At 40.2% G+C, this 17,599-nt stretch overlaps 1 protein-coding gene across 4 annotated transcripts in view; it reads right to left on the bottom strand.

Annotated features, from left to right (window-relative positions):
* The window catches only part of LOC126235973 (cryptochrome-1), a 120,494-nt gene extending 103,806 nt beyond the window's left edge, over positions 1 to 16,688 (bottom strand). Inside the window, exons 1-3 of one of the 4 annotated variants that reach the window (XM_049944947.1) lie at positions 16,546 to 16,688; positions 16,001 to 16,144; positions 15,739 to 15,882 (exon numbers count right to left, since the gene is read on the bottom strand). In XM_049944947.1, coding sequence (XP_049800904.1) covers positions 15,739 to 15,880 — 142 coding nt within the window. In that variant the 5' untranslated portion in view covers positions 15,881 to 15,882; positions 16,001 to 16,144; positions 16,546 to 16,688. Of the gene's footprint in view, positions 1 to 15,738; positions 15,883 to 15,964; positions 16,218 to 16,306; positions 16,433 to 16,545 lie in introns of those variants that run through there. The other 3 variants (XM_049944948.1, XM_049944944.1, XM_049944946.1) reach the window with 3 other exon arrangements.
* Between the last annotated feature and the right edge of the window lie 911 nt (positions 16,689 to 17,599).

Here is a 17,599-nt window from a genome sequence, read left to right as displayed (position 1 = left end):
GCAACCTGTACATACAGCAAGGCAAGTACTGTGCCGCATGCACAAATACCCAATATAAGCCTGGTGTGCCGGGCCCTCGGCCTCACTATTTTTACTTACTTATTGTATGCTCACTTACAAGACTGTACATTGATGTATTCTGTAGTTATGACACTTCATACCATTTTATTCTGCATTCAGTGTTATTGTGAATCTCTTCATGTGGAAGCAAATTAAGAACTTGGTTGATGTCACTTCTGACATTGTGACTGTAAAATGTTACAAGAATCATATTAGCTGATTTAATTTACTATGTCATTAAAGCAAGCGTGGTTCCTCACCAGTATGTCATGTCTTAGGTGAGAAATGACCTGCCCATATGGTCAGTGCAAGTTCTCTTTTCCAAAGACTCTGCCTATTCGCATGTACAAAACACAAAAAAAGCTCCCTTGTTTTCTTTGGACTTCAGGAACTACAATAACAGTTTATAATGCAGCAAATTTTAATACTTCTTAAAGTTAGTGAAAACTTAGGCTGTTCTTGCCTTCACGGGAAACAAATAACTCAATAATTCTCATCATTCGCTCACTACATCCTGAATAATGACACTCATCTTTTTGTTAACACATTTTTATGGATTGTGTCACTCAATATGTCAATAGGGGTGCCTCTAGAACAGGTAGCTGCACCACACGTCACTGCTGTTGTTTAGACAGCAGGTATTTTTCTATCTATTTAATTGTAGTTTCATTCTGATGACTATTTTTTTATAAATCTGTATTACTATTGCACTTAAAGAGAAGTACATGGAGCTATGAATCTATGTGACAAAAAGAAAAATGCTTGCAGCTTTTTCCCGTACTGAAGGCAAAGGGGAGGGGGTGAGGGAGGAAGGACAATATGGACAATAACCTTTAATCTGATAATACGGTAATGGCAAAGTCATTAGAGACAAGCAAAAGATTGGATCGGCAAGAGGACAGAGAAGGAAATCAGTCATGCTTTTGAATGAATCATCCTGGCATACACCTTTAGTAATTTGAGGAAATCGTGGAAAACCTAAATCTGGATGGTTGTCAGGGACTAGAACCGATGTCCTGCTGAGTGCAGCGTCTTACCACTGCATCACCTGGCTCAGTGATAATACTGTAAGCTGTGAAAAGTCTTGACATTGGAAAGACAATACAGCCTTTGCACTGCACAGAAAAATATTACAACCATACAAAGAAATAGGAGCCAGCAAAAGAGAGCCAGTCTAGACTGCAAACATTTTCTACAAGGACAACAAAACAAAAGAAGAAATTAAAACATCTAATAAGCTCTCATTAAAAAGGAAAACAGAGCAGGATGGGGTAGAATGGAACAGTGGATATGGTGAAAGTGCATTTGCAGTGTCTGCTGTTACTGTGTTGCCTGCCAATGTTGGTAACAACTAGCATGACGAGTAATGGGACTGAGCAAAACAAAATGTGAATTGGTTGTCAGTTGCCATCACAATGTGTGTTTTTAATTTCCTGTGGTTTATAAATAAAACTACCTGGGATTTTTTTTTTCTGTCGGGTTAAAGAATTTAAACACACTGTCATAATTTTCATCAAAACATAAGACATACAATTATGTTATTGCAATAACTAATGTATATCCCAGACTACACTACATTTCTACCTATTACAGCAATCCTATTTTTGTGTTGAGATTCACTGACTCTGCCAACTCACAAGCAAACTGTCACATTCCAGACTAACATAGGTCTTGGGCTACAGGTCAGTCTGTGAGCACATCTAGTCCCCTTCCCCCATTAACATCAGTTGACATCACAAACTCACAACCACACTGAAGAATTGCAACCTAACCTTGGTGTTGAGCTATGCTACAGGCCAGTCTGACAGCACCTCTTTCTCTTCCATTCACAAGCAAATTGTCACATTCTATAATCTAGATCTTACACTTCTTCACGGTGTCAAAATGTCAAGACACCCCCCCCCCCTCCATATTCATTGGCCTTATCAACCCTAAATCAAACTGTCACATTTCAACCAAACCTAGCCCTAGGACTATGCTACAGATCAGTTTTTCACCATACCTCGTTTCCTTTCCGCTCTCCATATCAAAAACAAATGTAGTCAATTTGTATCTTCTGCCAAAGGAAATAATTAGATTTAGCAATTCTCACTGGCTACCATACGAGTAGCTACAAATTGCCAACATTGGCTTGCAATGCAAGAGCTATAAAATACAGTGTGTGCTTCAGCCGGGGATATCTTTCTTTATACAGACTTACAAACTAATTATGTAATGATGAAAGCACCTGAAAAAATAAATACATTCTTTACAGAAGTACATATTTCAGCAAGTATACTAACATTGCTTTTATTTCTAAACAAACCTGAAATAAAAAAATTTCAAGCATGACACCCAAAGTATCAGTTCTTATACTGGGTGATTCAGGAGGAATGTCACATAATTTGTGAGGTGATTCTACATGCGAAAATAAACTGAAAAAGTCCTTTGAATATGTGTCCAATTTTTTATCATTACAGAACTAGAGGAGGATGAAGACTACAGCCATCCATGAACGATTATGAAGACAACTGTGACTATTACTTACAGAAATGCTGGGTAGGCGCTGTGGTGGGCAAAATAATGGTGAGACAGATGACTGATCCATCCTACAAGATGTGTTCAAGAAGCCCTCCACCCATCTCAGTGCACTTGTCAACATGCTGGAGGGTGTGTTGGGTTGCACACTGAGCATCATCTCAGCGGGCTTTAATACACACAACAGTGTCAGTGATGCAAGCGATACATTCTTCATGTGTATCCACTTTGTTGTGTACACAATGGGGTTAGGTCAGGTGATCCGGCAGGCCAGTTAATGAGTCCGCCATGGCCAATCCATCATTGAGAAAATGTGTTACCCTAATACTGGGATACTTGTCTGATACAGTGAATCGGTGATCCATCATGTTGCAGGTACATTTGCCATCGTCGCACAAATGTCATGTCTTCTAAAAGTGCTGGGAGGTCTTCTATCAGGAAATGTGTGTATGCTGCAGCTGTCATGCAATTTGGCAGGAACACACAACCTTTCACCAGATCGTCAATCATACCACACCAGACATTCACTGAGAACCTAACTTGGAATCCTGCTTCCCTAGCGTCACGTAGATTTTGCATCACCCATGTATGAGAACTGCAGATGAAGTGTATTGCATGATGTCTCTGTGTACAGCCAACCATTTACAAAATTGTTGTCTGCTTATTGAGTCACCTAGACGCAGATATTGCATGGGCTGCATATGGAATGGGTACAAGCCCTCAGAACGTCATATATGCCACACTTGCATTTGTGGAATATAGAGCTGAGTGTACTGGTAGTGAGACACTGTTGTACCATTGCAATAATGTCTTCCCTTTTTTCAATTGAGTGGACGACCTCACATTCTGATGTTATGTGTACATTGGGTAGTGTACCAGATTCACGCAATGTTCGAAAAACCCTGGGAAATACCCTGGCACAGGGGTTCATTGACCAGGGAAATGTCTCTGGCATTCAGTCACAGCTGCACAGCCACTACAATTACAATACCTGTACACAAACGACACGTCTGCATATTCTGCATGAACCATGAACACAATGGACTTGCTCAATTAAATAACACTCAAGCACAACACACACATGGCCTCACGGCTGCTCACTGATCCAATTTAAGACTGCACACTGGATATGCTTCCAGCTGTTGCCTTGGTGCAACGATAAAGTGCTGCCATCTGCTGGAGAACCCCCACACCTCCTGTGGGCTGGATCAGTCATCTGTTCCACCATTATTCTGTCCACCTCAGCACCTACACAGCATTTCAGTAAGTAATTTTCACATTTGTCTTCCTATTCTTTCATTGATGTGTGTAGTCTTCAACTCGCTCCAGTTCCACAATGATCAAAAGCCCGACACATGTTCATATGACTTTTTTGATTTATTTTCACATGTTGAATCACCTCACAAATTATATGACATTCCTCCTGAATCACTTTGTTTGTGTCAACCAATAACAAGTTTTCTATTTGCTACCACTGAATGAACATCATCCAAACCAACAGCATACAGTATCCTAATTCACACCCAAAGCAATGCAGTGATTTGCATTCCATCTATGACAGCATCTGGCAACACAAAAGAACAGCATGCCCATACTGTAATTCCTATAGTACTGACTGTGACTGTGTTAGCATCATAGCAGCAGCAGGAAGGCAACAAAGCCCATGTTATAGATGTAGATGCATGCAATACGCACAAAGCACCCAGTGAGGTACCCAGAGATAGGCAGTTGTGTATGGATACTACCACAGTACATCAAAAGATCCCTTCTCAATTGGATACCACAGCAACAAAAACGCTGAGTTCACCAGCAACCTACCAGACAGTTATTCCTGAATAACACCACTATATTGATCACACAAGCAGTCACCAGTTACAACCTTACGTGTACAATACAAATTGGCGACACAGCTCCAACCCATGATTACAGTTTGAGCAAGCTCCTTCTAGTTATCTGTCCTTTGAATCTTTACAGTAGCTTTTTCTGAATAAAATTCTCTCAATTTTTAAGATATGTCAAATCAAATTAAATCCTGAAGGATTTGAAAGTTACTATGACCATTGTTGTCATCACACTACCTTTAGCTTTTCAAAAGTCAATTTAGTGTGGGTCATATCTGAGATCATACACTATAATAAACTCAATGTCTATGCAAGGAATTCTCCCTCTTATTTGAGCAAGAACCCCCTTTTCTGCTGCCACTGATGGGCACTAGTTTTCATGGAGCATATTCAATACCGAACACCTACAAAAGGGTACATGTGAATCTGTGGTAATATCATCACAAAAATTGACAATCTATCCTCAATAGATCATGTAACAATCAGAAAAGTAGTTGTTCTGTTGGGCAGGCAGTCACTACCTAAAAACATTAACCAAGTGGTAGCATATTTTCTGCTAGGTCTTGACAATGAATAACATTAGTTCAAGCTGGATAAATCATAAACTCTCTTTCAGCACTATCAGCACATGAAACATTTTTCTGCAGTTTTATATAATAGTTTCTATGTGAGATTTCACATTTCAAGAATTACCTCATTAACTGGAACCAATCAAATTGCCCATCTACCCAAGTTTTCTTCCTTTTGCAACACATACGTTTGCTTTGCAATCTATGATGTGCCATCCTCAAGCCAAAAGTCAAGTACTTGGGGCATGTTCGCAGATTAGATAGGGTAAGACCAATGAATATTCAAATCTAAGTTATCAAACCCCCCATGAACCATGGACCTTGTCGAGATGCGGAGGCTTGGGTGCCTCAACAATACATATGACCACACCAAAGAACAATGACAATGGAGGGATACCTGTGGAGACACCAGACTAACCTGTGGTTCCCAAAGAGGGGCAGTAGCCTTTTAAGCAGTTGTAGCATCACAGTTTGGATGATTGCCTGATCTGGCCTTGTAATATCAGATAACATGGCACTGCTATGCTAATATTGCAAATAGCTCAAAGAAGGGGAAAGTACAGCTGTTATCCCCCCCTCCCCCTTCCTGTGCTGCTATGCTGCATGCGTTAACGAAGATGGCATCGTCTTGGGTAAAATATTCCAGAGGTAAAAAGAGTTCCTCTTTCGGACCTCCTGCTAGGGATTACTCAAGAGAACGTCATATGTCCTCAGGAAAAACAAAACTGAGATTATAAGTGTCAAATGCCATGAAAGGGAAGTCATAGTTTCTGCTTGAAGGAAGCTTATATCCCGCAAATTACATCTCTCGCTTGCTTATGCAGAATTTTATCACTTACCACTACCATCAGCGATGACAACTCACAACAAATGAAATAGAAATTCACTAAACAACTTGTTACGATCACATTTAATGCTCACATTAGCTAGGGACTCCACAGCAGAGTGCTCAGACACTACTGAATGGTCATTGACTGTCAGAGTATGCGTGATGTCACGTGGAATCTTTTATCATTCAAAATCTTGAACATGGCTGGAGGCTACTGCAGGTGAAAAACAGCCAAATCAGTTGCAATAGTAAAAAAGTTTATTAAAATCCCCTTACCTAGCTTTTGAAGTCTTTAAAAATGTCTTCTTCAGAAGGATCAATGACTGACACTGGATATATAATGTTGTCACATAATGTTGTTTATCGTACACCCCCCAACATTATGTAAGCAGTGTCAATCACTGATCATTCTAATGATGATGTTTTAAGGATGTCGAAGACTAGGTCAAGGGATTTTAATAAAACTTTTTACTATTGCAATTGATTTGCATGTTCTTCATCTTTTCCTCATGAAGAATGTTAGCTCTCTTAATTGGGCAGGTAGATCAGAAAATTTAAAAAGGGAAAAGGAAAGGTTGAAATTAGATGTGGTAGGAATCAGAGAAATATATGCCAGGAAGGACAGGACTTCAAGTCTCATTAGTGAAGGGTTATCACCACAAAATCAACTACAGTCCGATCCACGAACGATGGCAGTTCACACATGTCAAGGCATGGACAGGAATGGCACTGTTGACAATTCCAAATGACAGTTGCAGTACACACGTGTGCATGATTTCCACTTGAAGGAAGCTTATACCCTGCAAATTACATCTCTTGCTAGGTTATGCAGAATTTTATCACTTACCACTACCATCAGCAATCACAACTCACAACAAATGAAACAGAAATTCACTAAACAACTCACTAAGATCACATTTAATGCTCGCATTAGCTACAGAATTCACAGCAGAGCGCTCAGAACACTATTGAACGCTCATTGGCTGTCGGAGTATGCGTGATGCAGATGCACGAAGCAAGCCTAAACTCGGCCGCCATCTTTCGTGACTTCAACTATAGCAGTAAAGCAGGAGAACCACTGATCTTGAATAAGAAAATACAAATGCAGGTGGGCTAGTATGAAAACATAGTGAGCACATTGTCATAGCCAAGACAGACCAGAAGCCCATACCCACCACAGTAGTGCAAGTTGATATGCCAACTAGCTCTGCAAATGACAAAGAAACTGGAAGAATGTCTGCTGAGATAAAGGAAATTATTCAGATAGTTGGAGAGATGAAAACGTAATTATGATGGTTGACTGAAAATTAGTCATAGGAAAAGGAAGAGAAAGAAAAATAATAGAACATGAACTGGGGGAAAGCAAAAGGAAGCAAACTGGTAAAATGTTGCACAGAACATAATTTTATTATCGCTACCAATTGGATCAATAATCACGAAAGAAGACTGTATACTGGAAGAGACCTGGGGAGATTGCAAGTTTTCACATTGATTTAATAATGGTAAACTAGATATTTCAGCGCCATATTTGACACACGCTACTGTTTACAGACAGCAGACTGAAACTGAAGAAATTGTAAAAATGTAGGCAATTAAGGGGATGGGATCTGGATGAATTGAAGGAAACAGAGGTTGTTGAGAGTTTCAGAGGGAGCATCAGGCAACACTGGACTGAAATGGGTGAAAGAAATACAATAAAAGGCAAATGAGTGGCTTTGAGAGATGAAATTTGAAAAGCAACAATGGACAACACATGTAAAAAGGCAAGGCCTATTAGAAATCCCTGGATAACACAGGAAGTATTCAATTTAACTGATGAAAGGAGGTGCAAGGTTGCTAAGCAGGAATGTCTAGAGGACAAATGAAAGGCTGTAGAAGCCTGCATAACCAGGGGAAAGATAGATGTCACCTACAGCAAAATTAAAGAGACCTTTGGAGAAAGGAAAAGCAGCTGGATGAATATCAAGAGTTCAGACAGCAAGCCAGTACTACGTGAAGAAGGAAAAGCTGAAAGGTGGAAGGCATATAGAGGGTTATATATGGGGAAGAACTTGAGGACAACATAATGAATAGGGAAAAAAAGTAGGTGAAGATAAGATGGGAGACATGATGCCGTGAGAAGAAGCTGACAAGAGCACTGAAAGACCTGTGGAAACAAGGCCTCTGGAACAATGTTCCCTCACAATTACTGACACCTTTGGGAAAGCCAGTCATGATAAAATTATTTCACCTGGCGTGCAAAATATATGAGATGGGCTAAATACCTTTAGTTTTCAAGAATAGTGCAATAACTCCAGTTCTAAAGAAGCCAGGAGCTGATAGGTGTGAATGCTACCAAACCATCAGTTTAATGTAATGGTTGCAAAATACTGACTATTTATTCACAGAAGAATGAAAAAGCTGGTGGATTCCAGCTTCAGGAGAAATGTAGAAGCATGCGCGGCAATACTGACCAAGTGACATATTTTAGAAGGCAGTGTGAAGAAAGACAAACCTATGTTTATAGCTATTGAGACTCAGAGAAGGCTCTTGACAATGTTGACTGGTCTACACTCTAAGAAATACTGAAGGCAGTGACGATAAAATACAGGAACTGAAGGGTTATTTACAGCTTTTACAGAAACCAGATTGGTATCATCAGTGTCAAATGCCATGGAAGGGAAGTCATAGTTGAGAAGGGAATGAGACAGGGTTGTAGCTTACCCTTGACGTTATTTGATCTGTACATTGAGGAAGCCTTAAAGGAAACCAAGAAGAAATTTGGAAAGGGAATTAAAGTTCATGGAGAAGAAATACAAACTTTAAGATTTGCCAACGACACTGTAATTTTCTTAAAGTAGGCAAAGAATTTGGAAAAACAGTTAAACGGAAAGGATAGCATCTTGAAAAGAGATCATCGGATCAACATCAATAAAAGTAATTAAAATTGAGTTAGGTGATACTGGGGGAGCTAGATTATGATACGAGAAATTACAAGCATTATTAGCTTAGTTTTGCTATTTTGGAAGTAAATTAACTGATGATGGCCAAAGTAGAGAGAATATAAAATGCAAACTAGCAACAGTAAGAAAAGCATTTCTGTAGGAGAAGAATTTGTTGAGATCTCATATACAAGTCCAGTCACATTAATATAATTACCATCTATTTTTAATGTCAACCTGCAGTAATCACTCAAAGATCACAGGTGGCAGCACTAGCAGTGGAGAGTATATAAAGCATGTTGGGGGGCACGGAAAACACATTGTTATAATGCAGAAACAGAGGCTGGCTCGAGCAATCAAAGTGTGCACATCACTGCTACTGCACAGCGCACTACGACTCTTGTCGAGTCTCAATGTTTGGTGACACGAGAAGAAGGCACCAATGGCAAAACGTGCAATGGTAGCCTCAGGCACCAGAGGAGACAGGTGTAGCCTCGCCTTCTCATGTGGAAGAAACCACTGAAGAAGACACCAAGACAGGCAAGCTGGAAACAGCAGCAGCACAATCTTCTGTCACCACAGACTGGCCACTCTCACCAGTCAAAGATGAAGAAAGTGCCAAAACAGAGTTGAGGGGCGACCAACTGTCGCCCCCCTCCCCCCCACCCACCCCAGTAGAAGAAGGCCTGCCGCAGGTGTTCACCCATTACATTGGCAACATTCCACGGAAGGATATGCGCACCAACGTGACGCAGTTAGCCAAGGCAGGAAACAGCATCAGAGTAGTCAGCCAAAGCCAAGTTCTCAAAGCCTGCATCAGAAACAGCAAGGAGTCACAGCACATGGCCAGGGGCTTCAGAGAGCATGCAATCAAAAAGCCAACTACCAATAAGAGCAGAAACAACCGCTGATGCAACCTGAAGGTGCTCAATCTGAGGTCTACCTTCGCAGATTGAGTGATGAGAGGCAGTCAACCACTTTGACGAGCTGGGCTTCTGGTGGGGTACAGCTGACAAGAGGCCCACCTGGGCCTAGAAACTGATCAAGGACTTCGACAAATAATTGCAATGCTACCACTGCTGAGCGCAAGTGAACACAATAGCAGACATTGCCCAAGGCATCCTGACACTGCCCCACATGTGCCAATTGCAATGGCCTCCTTGTGGCAAGCTGATGCAGCTGCAGCAAGCACCAAGGTACCCCTGAGAAGAGACTACATCAAAGACACAGCTGCAGCAAGTGACCGTCAGACAGGGACACCAATGTGGTGCTGGAGAGGAGGCACCCAACACCCACTGAGAGTGGGAGTTAGAGACCTAACGCTGTGTGCTGCAGTGCCAATCACCGAGATGTCTGTGTGGCTAGCCAACCCACTGTCGGCAGAAGTTGTGTTGGCTGCCATTTCACCAGTGAAGAAATAGGCACCACACTGAGCACCACTGCAGCTAGTGCAAACCCCGCCAAGATGTTCACAGTTGCAGAACACGCTGCAACCAATCACGAGAAGGCCGCAACCATACCAACACATGTTCAGACAGCCACACAAACTGAACAGCCTGCCACTGTTGTGGCCCCTGCAGTGATGCAGATGATGCAGGAGACTATAGGGGCAGCCATTCAAACCGAGCTGTTGGCCATCCAAACAATGTCAGATAACTAGAGGACAAACTCTCAAATCATTCCAAACATCATCAAATCCATGCTAGAAGTCAGACACGTAAAGCCCTGTGGTCCTTCTAAGATATAAAACACAGATGCGAGAAACGAAAAACAATGCAGTCGTTGTCATACTGCAGAAATGGGCCGATCTATCTGACATCCTAAAGGGCATGATTGTTGGCTTTCCAGCCAAGGGTGGAAGCACTGCCAAAATGGCTAACTTTCTATGGGTTTGCATGCTGCCATGATTAAAGAACACCATGCATCACAAAATGGCATTATCCAAAAATGGCACAAAAGTGGGTGTGGTGCACCACAAGCCATAGCTGGCATCTACATCCATACTGTGCAAATCACAGTGAGATGCATGGCAGACAGTTCCTCCCATTGTACCAGTTATTAGGGTTTCACCCTGCTCCATTCACCTATGGAGGGTGGGAAGGATGATTGTTTGAATGCCTATGTGCATGCAGTAATTATTCTAATCTTATCTTCATGATCCCTGCATGAGCGATGCGTAGGGGGTTTTAATATATCCCTAGAGTAATCATTAAAAGCTGGTTCTTGAAACTTTGTAAATAGACTTTCTCAGGACAGTTTACATCGGTCTTCAAGTCTGCCATTTCAGTTCCTTCAGTATCTCTGTGACACTCTCCCATTGATTAAATAAACATGTGACCATTTGTGCTGCCCTTCTCTGTATACGTTCAATATCCCCTATTAGTCACGTCTGTTGTATGTCCCACACACTTGAACAATATTCTAGGATCTCTTTTGTAGACTGATTCCACTTCCTCAGTATTCTAACAATAAACTGAAGTCTACCATCTGCTTTACACACAACTGAACCTACGTGACCACTCCATTTCATATCACTACAAAGTGTTACAACCAGATATTTCTATGTGTTGGCCGATTCCAACAGTGAACTCATTGATATTATTGTTTAGGATACTACCTTCTTGTTTTGTGAAATGCACAGTTTTACATTACTGAACATTAAGAGCAAGTTGTCAACTCTGTACCACTTCGAAATCTTATCAAGATCAGACTGAATATTTATGCAGCTTCTTTCAAATAGTACTTCATTGTAGATAAACACATTACCTGCAAAACGCCTGATTTTACCATTAATTTTGTCTGCAATGTCATTAATCTACAACATGAACAGCAAGGGTCCCAACACAATTCCCTGTGGCACACAGATACTTCTACATCTGACGATGACCCTCCATCCATGATAACATGCTGTGTCCTCCCCAACAAAAAGTCCTCAATCCAGTCACAAATTTCACTTGATACCCCATACGATTGTACTTTTGATAATAATCGAAGATGTGGTACTGAGGTAAATGCTTTTTGGAAATCAAGAAACACCCCATCTACCTGGTTGTCTTCATCAAAAGCTTTCAGTATGTCATGTGAGAAAAGTGCAACTTGGGTTTCACATGATCAATGTTTTTGGAAAACATGATGGTTGGCATGTGTCATTCTGTTCAAGATACCTCATTACATTTGAGCTCAGAATGTGTTCTAAGATTCTGCAAGAAATTAATGTCAAGGATATTGGACAGTAGTTTTGTAGATCACTTCCATTACCTTTCTTGTAGATGGATTTGGCCTGCGCCTTTTTCAAAGACCTGTGCACAGTTTTTTGTTCGAGAGATCAACGACAAATTATAGTTCGAAGAGAGGCTAACTCAGCTGTAAAATTCAGCATGGAATCTGACAGGGATTCCATCGGGCCCTGGAGCTTTGTTCAATTTTAACGATTTCAGCTGTTTGTCAACACCACACACACAAATACTTATTTCATTCATCTTTTCAGTGGTATGAGGATTAAATTGGGGCAATTCTCCTGGGTTTTCCTTTATAAAGGAGCATTTTAAAATGGAGTTAAGCTTTTCAGCTTTGCTACCCTCAATTTTCCTGTCTCATTAGCTAGGGACTGGACACGAACTTTGATGCCACTAACAGCCTTTAAATACAACCAGAATTTCTTTGGATTTTGTGAAATGTCATTTGACAGTATTCCACTAATGTAGTCATTGAAGGCACCATGCATTGTCCCCTTGACTGCCAAATGCGTTTCATTCAGCATCTCTTTATCTATAGCCCTGCGCTTTGTTCTACACTTATTATGCAGTAATTTCTATTTCTTTAGAAGTTTCTTTGCACTGACTGTATACCATGGACGTTCCCTCCATTATGAACTGTTCTACTGGTTACATATCTTCCCGTGCTTGGTCAAATATTCTTTTAAACTTGAGCCAGACTTCCTCTACCTGTTCCTGACCTGTGCTCAAAAGTTTCAAGTTCATCACTGAGATATGACACTATTGATTTTTTATCTAGCTTGCTGAACATATATAACTTTCTGATTGTTTTAGTTATACTTTGTACTTTGGTAATCATTGTTGCCACAGCCAACTCATGGTCACTGATACCAGTTTTGATGCAGACTTCCTCAAAGAGGTCAGGTCTGTTTGTTGCTATTAGATCCAATATATTTTTATCATGAGTGGGGTACCTAAGTATCTGTTCTAGGTAATTTTCGGAGAAGGCATTTAGTAAAGTTTCATAGGATGTCCTATCACGCCCACTACTAACAAAACTGTAATTTTCCCAATTGATTGTTGGATTATTAAAGTCTCCACTGATGATCACAGGTGTGAATTGACTGCCCCTAGATGAATGAAGGGACTATCAACAGAGCCTCCTGAATGACCTTTCTGCGAATGTTGCTCTCTAAAGTCCTCTGCAGCAGTCACCTGGTTCATGCACTCGTGCTGAGTGCTGTGCATCAGCCACAAAGGCTGAAATTTGCCTGCCAATACCACATCTGGCTACACAGTGAGTGGCAACAGGTGGTCTTCTCAGATGAATCACACTTTACGCTAAATTGGACAGATGGCCATTGGCACGTACGGCCCTGCAACAATCATTGGAAGGATCCACACCGGAAGAGGGAGTATTATGGTCTGGGGAATGTTTTCCTGGCATTCCCTGGGTGATCTTGTCATTCTAGAAAGTACAAAGGGCCAATACACTAATGCATCTATCCTTGGGGGCCATGTCCAATCCTACATGCAGTTTGTTTGTTACACCAGCAGGACAATGCAATTATGTCACATAGCTCTCAGTGTATATTCGTGAATCGAATACCACGAGGAGGGTTTGTCATACTCCCCCGGTGACCAAACTCCCTGGATTTAAACCCAATCGAGAATCTGTGAGACCACTTCAATCTGGCTGTCTGTGCCATGGATCATCAAGCAAGGAACCTAGTGCAGACGACTATGGCACTGGAGTTGGCATTACTCCATATTCCTTCCAGAAACTCAGTGACATTCTTTAAGCTTTTCAAAGTTAATGCTAAAAATATAAAATAAAATGCTGGAGATTAGGTGGGTAGATCGAACAACAAATAAGGAAGTGCTGAATCAAATCGAGGAGAAAAGAAATTTAGAAAAAAATCTGGAACACCTTGACTAAAAGAAGGGATCAGTAGATGGAAAAAACTCCCAAGACATCAACGAATAGTTGATCAGGTAGTGGAAAGAAGTGCGAGGGTGGAAAGTGAAGAGGGACATCAGGGGTAAAATACAACAATCAAGTTGAAATGGATGCAGGTCGTGGTAGTTGTGTAGAGATGAAGAGGCTCACAAAGGACAGATTATAATGGAGAACGGCACAAAACCAGTCTTTTGCTGAAGATAACAGCAGTAACAAAACCAACATCGCCAAAGCACAAGCGCAGCTCAGAATAATTAATTATTATCTACAATCCCTCTTAAAATCACAATGATGGCTACGTGATAAACAAGTTCTGAAATGTCAGTGTTTCAATCATTTTGATTCCAAAATGCAAACAGCTTTCAATCAAGGACTGTGTCACAAGCATTTCACATCATGTCACACTCATTTATGCAATAGATGTGCACATCACTGTTTTAAGGTACTGGAACAGTACTGTCATCAAAATATTTAGTTGTAGATGCCGTCATCACCAAACAAGAACTATTCATAATGTAAAATGGAAGAGTTAGCCATTTACATAAGGCTCTGTAACTTCACTGATTACAAATATGGAGTTCCAACCCACTAGTTGTGAACACAAGTCCTTCTTGTGAATCGGGTTTAACTCATGTTGTCCTGTGTGCATGCCAAAACAGCTTGTTAGGGATTTTCATTAAGTATGAACAACTTAATTGCAATTCTTTATAATGCACTGTCAACACATATAAAGAGGTTGGAAACGGCTTTTAAGGCAGAGATAAAAAATTTATTGTTATGTTTATGTGGTTTATAGGCACTCAAAAGTGAGGTTATCAGTGCCCTCATTTCTTGCTAAACAGCATTTCTACAGTGTAACTGAATATGTTAGCTGGCAGAAATATTAAGCCCTCCTTTATTGTTGAGTACATTTTGTTCTGCTAAAAGGTGTAGCATTTATGAATTGTGTGCATTTGCACATGAATGTTTCTGGTGTGGGTTTTCTGTTTTCTATACTTCAGATGCAGTGAAGTACACCTCCTCAGATAAAAGTATCAGCTGCAAGAATAGTTGTGATGGATATAGTGTTGACAAATGTTTCTGTGTTTATATTTTTCAGAAGCATAACATTACAAAGCTTATATTCTTCAGAAGTATAACATAACAAAGCTTTACATTCTAGTTATATCACTGATTATGTTTCTTGTGCATGATGTAAGCTTCTCATGGACTATCTTCTCAATTTTTTCTTTTTTTTCCAGATTGTACATCAGGTGAGATGGTTACAGAAAGATTAGGGCAGGACATCCGTCCATCTTGATTTGGGTTTTCCAAAGTTGCTAAGATGAATGCTGGGCCGGTTCTATTGATATAACCATGCACGACTTCCTGCTTAATCCTCACCTAATCATATCCTACTCTATAACTTGTTATGCATATATTATTTCTGTATTTATCTGACTTGTCCTACAGGTCTACTGTTGTAATGAATGGTCAAAGTGCAAATAAATAACATAATAAACTAAACCGATTAGTTTCTAATTATAACAGTAGGTTCTTGTAATGATCTAAGAAACTAACCCTTATCTGACTTAATGCAAATGCCTTTAATCTGAAAGAGTAAGAAAATTATGTTGTCTCTAGGGAGTGTATAATTAAACTAAATGCCTAGACAACATTAGCTATAATGTCACTTTCACATCAGCTAATTCTAAATCCCATTTTCAATCTGTGGATGGAAAAGGTGGGATACTATCGCTTTGACAGTGCAAATATAATTCTGAGTTCATTTAGTCACACAGCATGACACTGGTCCAACTTAGTTGTTTATGAAAATCTATGATTACCTGCGCTTTCTCCATCGAAGATGAATACTGCATAAAATTCTTCACTTTCTTTCAATGCTTCGTGCAAGGCTGGGTTGTCATGTAAGCGCAAGCCATGCCGAAACCAATGAACTGTAACCTTCCGTTTCACTCCTCCTGCCATAGCTGTTGAAACAATAACAAAATGAATAATCAGCTAAAAAGTGAAAAGGGGCGAATTACAGCTAAGTGTCTGTCCGAGAAATACCTTATTTTATAGTCAAATACAGCATGTTGACATTACCTACGACAATGTATGGACTGCTGGCGTATGCAGGACTCTCAAGGCACTAGACCCTGTGTCGGCTTTAACAGTTATATAAGTATGCAGCTGGTGATCAATAAACTGGATGCTTCGTTTTTATTTTGAGTTCAATCACTGGCAACACTGTAATCATGGAATTATAATTCCGTTTAATATTCCAACAGCTTTACTTGCAGCGTAAGTGTTAAACAGCTGACTGAAATGAACACCAAATGTTTTTGGATGAAGCTTAAGAGATGATTGTTACACAACAATACATGCAACACTCTACATAAAAACATTTACTTTTGTCAAAACTGCAGTTGGCGTCACACAGTGTCAAATTCGTTTTCATGTTTAGAAAACGTACTTGTTTATCATGCTGTAGTGCAACTGTAAATTGTTGGATCGGCTGCTAGACAGGAAGAAAATCTTTAGAAGGCGTAAAAAATTTGCGACTGTGCACAACAGGCGTTCCGTTCGTGGCATAAATTCGCTTGTTCTATGATTCTCAATCCGCGTGAGTAGCAAAATTCTGCTCTTACCTGGTTAGGTGAACTCATGAGTAGAAATCTAATAGAACGGAATCAAGCTTATAGTCGACGACATCTAAGCTTCAACAGAAGTACAATCGGCTCATTCGCAACAATGCGGGATGGATCTACGCCCCGTAGCACTAATCTTAACGCCTTCTCTAGGAGTGTGCTCCATGTTATATAGTGTTTCCATTTGCTGTATGCTCTGCGTTGTAGAGTGAATAGGATTCCTATGTTTAACGTTTCGATTTTTACTAGAAGTCTCTGTATCGACGTACCGAATAAAAGTATGAAGCTAAAATCTGCAGAGCCTCGACATTTCTTATAATACTCTTTCCTGGTCCTCAGAGTTTGTGAAAAATCAGTTACATTGTTACTTTCCTCTATTCTCTTGTAGTCGAGCAGATAAAAGCGCTGCAGCCCCAATGGCTCTGCCATATTTGATGTTCTCTTCACTTGATACGCGTGATTAATACCAATGAAAAATTTCGGCAATGGTTACAACCTTCCGCCTGCTCTTAGCATATGATTATTTCTTGAAGATAATCTATTTTTGTAAGAGGCTTTTACACGAATTTACGTAACTATTGAATCCTTGTATAACATATGGTCAATAAGTCTTACAAAATACTCGACAGCTTCTAAGTTAGAGCTTCTGGCTTCAGCATGTTCAAACCAAGTCCTGTATATATTGAGCGTCTGAATGAGGTAGTGAAACACAAATATTCTCATTTATCTCTGCATAGTGCATGGCTGAAGATCCATTGTACGGTAGCTCTACACTATTTCTTTTGTGTTATGAGTGAAAGATGACTATCTACACGCTTTATAAACAATTTCCCTTACAGATGCCTGACAGGAACTGTGCAACAAACTCCATTCGTCTTCCCTACATAGTACAGAATTTACTCAATTATTATGTATCACAGCAGTTTTTAGTATAAACCCTTAAATATTTATATGGTGTGACGTGTTTTAAGATGATCACCGTTTATTCTTTATTCGTTTGATGTCGGGGTCTTTGTTGTGGCCATTAGATGATCACCATTTATTTTTCTGTCGT

Source organism: Schistocerca nitens, chromosome 2, assembly GCF_023898315.1.
Source record: "Schistocerca nitens isolate TAMUIC-IGC-003100 chromosome 2, iqSchNite1.1, whole genome shotgun sequence".
Classification (NCBI taxonomy): Eukaryota; Metazoa; Arthropoda; class Insecta; order Orthoptera; family Acrididae; genus Schistocerca; species Schistocerca nitens.
This window is presented reverse-complemented; position numbering and strand designations above follow the sequence as displayed.